The sequence below is a fragment of the Nansenia antarctica genome (assembly GCF_963989245.1).
Source record: "Nansenia antarctica genome assembly, chromosome: 6".
Taxonomy (NCBI): domain Eukaryota; kingdom Metazoa; phylum Chordata; class Actinopteri; order Argentiniformes; family Microstomatidae; genus Nansenia; species Nansenia antarctica.
Genome location: NC_137676.1, coordinates 883,000 through 889,128, shown reverse-complemented (window position 1 = coordinate 889,128; position 6,129 = coordinate 883,000). Strand labels below are relative to the sequence as shown.

Genomic DNA, 6,129 nt, shown 5'->3' with positions numbered 1-6,129 from the left:
CATCCGATATTAACACAACCATTGTACACATCCAATATTAACACAACCATCGTACACATACGATATTAACACAACCATCGTACACATCCGATATTAACACAACCATCGTACACATATAATATTAACACAACCATCGTACACATCCAATATTAACACAGAGGATGTTTCAGATGTGGATTAACAGATACAACAGCATTACTGTAGCACAGTATCTACTCTAAGATACAAAAAGCAACGCCGTCTCCATATTGAGCGGCTACCGATAATAATAAAATTATAATAACATAACATACACACACAGACACACACACACACAAACACACACACACACACCCATACACACACACACCTACACACACACACACACAAACACATACACACACCCACACACACACACGAACACACAAACACACACACACACACACTTAAACATTCTCTATCTTGTCCCTAGTGGACCAGTCTGGGTGCCACCCTGCTACACGAACACATATACACACACACACACACACACACACACCCCTAACCATAACCCTCTGTCTCTCCTCCGTAGAGGACCAGCCTGGGCGCCACCCTGCTCTCCCCCGTGTCTCAGCTGGCCCTGGGCACCATTGGCCGCAGCCGCAGCCTGGTCAACCAATCACAGGAGTCCCTGGACCCCGGCGACCACTACGACCACAGCGACAGGGAGGAGGGGGAGGAGCCGCACCCCCAGGACGCCGACGACGAGGACGACAGCGTCCTGGTAAGCCACGCCCACCTGTCCGTCAAATGTACCAGACAGTTTGAAATGACCTTTTGAAAAACGCCATCGTTCGGAAATTCGAGCATGAATACATCCATTGATTTGGGTATAATGTCAGTGGGGGGAGGACCCCTTTTTTCCGAAAACATCTTCAGTGTCTGTTTGATGAGGAGATTCTAACTCTGTTTATACTTCTGCACATTAGATACTGTACATAAACTACCTCACTGTACATAGCTCATAACTGTACATATCTCATAACTGTATATAGCTCATAACTGTACATAGCCCATAACTGTACATGGCCCATAACTGTACATAGCTCATAACTGTATATAGCTCATAACTGTATATAGCCCATAAGTGTACACAGCGCTTAACTGTATATACCTCTAAACTATACTGATGTTTACAACACTACCTCTGCACATACTGTATATTACATAGTTACCCATCACTACCATTCTTGTTCTATTTATATCATCATGTTCTTATATCACTATTTTGCACTTCTGGTTGGATGCTAAACTGCATTTCGTTGTATTGTACTTGTACTCTGCGATGACAATACAGTTGAATCTAACCTAATGTAATCTAATGTAATGTAATGTAATCTAATGTAATGTCATCTAACCTAACCTAACCTAATCTAACCAAACCAAACCAAACCAAACCTAACCTAATCTAACCAAACCAAACCTAACCTAACCTAATCTAACCTAACCTAACCTACCGGTAACCTAACCTAACCTAACCTAACCTAACCTAACCTAACCTAACCTAATTTAACCTAACCTAATCTAACCTAGCCTAGCCTAGCCTAACCTAACCTAATCTAACCTAACCTAACTTTAACCTAATCTAACCTAACCTAATCTAACCTTAACCTAACCTAACCTAACCTAACCTGATCTAACCTAACCTTAACCTAACCTAACCTAACCTAACCTAGCCTAGCCTAGCCTAGCCTAACCTAGCCTAACCTAACCTAACCTAACCTAACCTAACCTAACCTAACCTAATCTAATCTAATCTGATGTGTTTCAGGGCACGGGGAAGAGGCTGCGGGTCCCAGGCAAGACCAGCAGGAAGCGTCTGAACCCCCAGGCGTCTGTGGACTGCATAGACCAGTGGAAGAACTACGACATGAGCCCTACAGACCTGCAGGTGACCTACAGGGCAACAGTTAGCAACAATATTTACCTATTTTCAATTTTTTTATTTTTTTTATCACAACCAATGGATGCATTTCAAAAGGAATCATCTCACTCACTTCTTTAATGTCTTCTCCTCCTCCCTCCACCCAGATGGCTAAGGACTCTCTGGTGAAGGAGGGAGTCCACCCGCCCCTCCTCAGGACGGGCCGCGTGACCGAGGAGCTGGCCCCGGGAGTCAGGAACATCTGGGCGGACCACCGCGTGCGCCGGGCCATGTTCCCCACCCGCCAGGCCACCATGAACCCCGACGAGGACGAGGAGGACATCTACCAGATGTTCGTGCCCACCGAGGCCCCCGGGGGATCCGAGCCAGACCCCCCCCCTAACCCTAACCCGGTAAGGGCAACAGAGGTCGCCACGGCAACAACAACCCCCGCCTCGCCCAGGCCGGGCGGCCGGCCGTGCAGTTGGCACGTGGAGCAGGTGGCGGTTCCCACGGTGCAGATCGACCCCCCCACCGCCACTGGCCCGCCGGACAGACTGCTCCGGCGGGCCAGCAGCATGGGGGAGAAGGTCACCGAGTCCACCGGCTCCTGGGACCGCAGCCCCGACCGCCCCGGCGCCCCCAGGGTCACCGGTCTTGAACCCGCCCACGCCCACGCCGAGTCCTCCGGTAACGAGATCTCGGGCTCGTCCTCCGCCGAACAGCTGACGTCGCCGGACGAGGTCGAGAACGTCTACGACAACATCAGCTACGACGACCTGCGCTGCACGGGCCTGATCAGGAGGGACCAGGAGGGGCGGCGCTCTCGGAAAGAGACCCTCCCCCCTCTCCCCAGAGACGCGAAAGGCCCCGGGGGGGGGAGCCTGACGCTCATAGAGCCAGACGAGAGCTCCTCCTCCTCGGAGAGCAACCGCTCCTCCTCCGCCCAGGAGGTGGGGCCGCCGCTAGGGAGCTCGTGCGAGCTGAAGATCGTGGAGGTGGAGGAGGAGGAGGAGGAGAACATCTATGATACGATCTGCTTCAGGGATCCTCCCCCTCCTCCTACTGAGAAGACCAAGAAGAAGGGGGAGAGTGACGACGGCAGGGGGCGAGGGGACAACCAGGGACGGGAGGAGAGGGATAGTCTACTGACCTCCGACCCCGACCTGAGCCTGGGAGGGTTCGTGTCTGAGGAGAGCCTCCATTTCGGGGAGGACGATCGCGTTCCGTCCGAGCCGGACTATTTGTCCTACTCGTCCGCCTCGGAAACGCTTTCCAGACGTTCTCCTCTCGCGGGCGGGGGGGGGGACAAGATGTCGGAGCAGGTGGACGAGATCTGGAACGACCTGGAGAACTACATCAAGAAGAACGAGAAGAAGGCCGACCGCCTCCCCGCCGCCTTCCCCGTGAGCGCCGGCGAGTCGTCGTCCCCGAAGAAGAAAACCTCTTCTTCTCCGAAGAAGAACAGCCCGAAAAAAGGAAACAACAACCCCTCCGCCGCCACCACCAGCCCCCAGACACGAAGCCCCCCCCACACCAAGAGCCCCCCCGCCGCACGCCAGCCCAACCCCCCACCCGCCGCCTCACACCAATTCACCATCCCCATCCTCAACATCCCCGAGCTTCTCAGAGAAGCCACGTTCGAAGACGACGACCACCACCCCCACCACTCGCCCTCCCCTGCCTTCCCTCCCCCTCCGTCACTCCCCCTGCCCGCTATCCCAGAACCCTCCACTCCTCCCGGGACGACGACGACGACGGTCAAAAGCATCCGGAACAAACTGGCCCGCCTCAGCAGCGGCAGCTTCCGCCTGGAGGACGACGACCACCTGGGGGAGCTTCCCCAGCGGGACCTCCAGCCCCCCCTCATCAGGGACCTCCACAGCCTGTTCCCCGGGGAGCTGGCGGGCCTGGACTCCCCCCTGGCCTCCTCCTCGCTCCTCCTGGGCGGCGACTCCTCCTCCTCGGCGGCCGACTTCAACCAGGAGCTGATGGACAAGACCAAGAACCGGGTGTTCCTGATGGCGCGCCAGTACAGCCAGAAGATCAAGAAGGCCAACCAGCTGCTGCGCATGCGGAGCATGGACCCCGGGGACGCCTGCGGACGCGCCAGGGCCGAGAAGCAGCAGAAGGACCTGGCGGCCATCTTGGAGGACAAGAAGCAGGGCGGCGCGGCCATAGGTAACAATAACAACAGGATTTTTAAAAATATAACACTAGAACAGCCGTGTCTGTTTTATCTACTATAAGAGACGCCTCAGGGGTCAAATGGGGTCAAATGACCATAGTCTTTACAATGGGAAGCTGCTACTTACACACAACGACCACTAGTTGCTGCGGCTTGTCAATTAGCCTGCCTCCTACACCGAAATGTAGTGTGATTTTGAAAATTTAAGGATACTGCATAGATAGATAGAATGCACATAGTATCTAGGAAAAGTCATTAAAGGAGGGTCCTGAAATTTGATCGAGTGCAAAGATCTAAGTTTTTGTTTTACTCACATGGTCAAATGATCCCACCCATGGCTGTTCTAGTGTTAAAAAAAACAACTGTAGTTGCTGTAATATATTAATGATATTACATCCAACTTACAATAACAACATGAGGAACACAATTTGAAATTCAGATGGTGGTGTTATTAGTTTATTCATGTAACTACACTGTTCTTTCTTTCTCTCTCTCTCAGGGGCGAGGATAGCGGAGTACTCCCAGCTCTACGACCAAGTGATGTTCAAAGACCCTCCGGGTTCGGCCGCTCTGAGCTCCTCCACCTCTCCGCCCGGCCTCTCCGGCCCCCACCACCACCACCACGGCCACCCTGGGGGGCTCTCCTCCTCCCCCTCCCTGCCCGAGACCTCCTCCCCCTCCCTGGAGGAAGACGATTGGCTCCACTCCACCTACAGCAACGGAGAGCTGGCCAGCTTCCTGTCCTGGCCCGGCCCGGAGGAGGACGCGGCCACCCGTTCCTCCACCCCCCAGCGTAGCAGACTCACCCCCTCCTTCTCCGTCCCCGCCCTGAAGACGCCCCTCTCCCCCCCTCCGACCACCACCTCCCCCCCCACCCAGAGGTGGAGCTCCTGCGTGTCCGCCGCGCCCAGCGAGAAGGAGGAGGAGGAGGAGCACGTGTACAGTTCCATTAAGAGACATCCCTCCTCCTTCCCTAACTCCTCCTCTTCTTCCTCGTCTCCGTCTAAAACTCGTTGCCAGTCGGTTAGCGCGTTGGGGGCGGGGGGGGAGAAAGAGAACAACCACGCAGGGTCCTCCAATCGTGGCGGTGGTGGTAGTGGTGGTGGAGGGGGGGCCGCCGCGGTGGTGGAGTGGTCCTCAGTCCAGAGACTCCTCCAGCCACCGCCCAGTCTGGGCCAGGCGGGCCGGCACCACAGCCTGCCCGAGCGGTCAAGTTGCGGTCACTCCTCGGACCTCACCTTGCAGGACGGTCAGCAGGTGGTGGTCCTGAACCGGCCCTCGGCGCTGAGCATGCTGGCGGCCACGCAGAACTACCTGGCCAACTTCAAGGACGACGGGGACGACGACGACGACTATGTGGAGATCCGCTCGGAGGACGAGTGCGATGACCCGGGTGGTCCGCAGCAGGGGGGGCCGCAGCCGCGTAACAACGGCGGCCCGACGGCGGCGACAGTCCTGTCTGACCACCGGAACCACCACCACCTCGGCCATCCGACCCAGTCCCAGAGCCTGCCCTGCACCCCGGTCCGGTCCTGCCACCCGCTGAGTCCCCTGGAGCGGGAGCGGCTGCAGGAGTACCTGTGGAGCGGCGAGCCGCAACACCAGAACCAGCCCAACATCGTCCAGTCGCTCCGAGAAAAGTTCCAATGCCTCAGCTCCAGTAGCTTCGCCTAGCGTCAACGAGACGACTGATGATGATGATGATGATGATGATGATGATGACGCGTCGTCACCTATGAACAAAAACTGCATGTTGTACAAAAACATCAAAAGTCTGTCTGCTTTGGCCTGAATCGTCATGGTAACAACTAACATGCTAGTACTATATTATGCAACAAAAAAACAACAACACAAAGAACATAAACGTGCATTGCCTGAGACATTATGGCAAAGTAATGATTCACTAACTGCAAAAAATAAACAACACTACTACTGTACACAAACGTTACACACTACACACAAGTCTCTCGCTTCGCCTGAATGTTCAGTACAGCAAAACAAAAAGAGAGTAGCAATATGTATCTCTGCTCGCCGACTCGCTGTTACACACAACGACAAG

General features: G+C 54.8%; 1 protein-coding gene across 1 annotated transcript in view; it reads left to right on the top strand.

Moving 5' to 3' along the window:
- Positions 1-5,744, top strand: part of LOC308159658 (pleckstrin homology domain-containing family G member 1) — a gene marked incomplete at both ends in the record, with an annotated part of 50,763 nt that extends 45,019 nt beyond the window's left edge. Inside the window, 4 exons of the mRNA XM_080533474.1 lie at positions 551-742; positions 1,790-1,909; positions 2,050-4,063; positions 4,570-5,744. Coding sequence (XP_080389600.1) covers positions 551-742; positions 1,790-1,909; positions 2,050-4,063; positions 4,570-5,744 — 3,501 coding nt within the window. The remainder of the gene's footprint in view (positions 1-550; positions 743-1,789; positions 1,910-2,049; positions 4,064-4,569) is intronic.
- Positions 5,745-6,129: the final 385 nt, after the last annotated feature.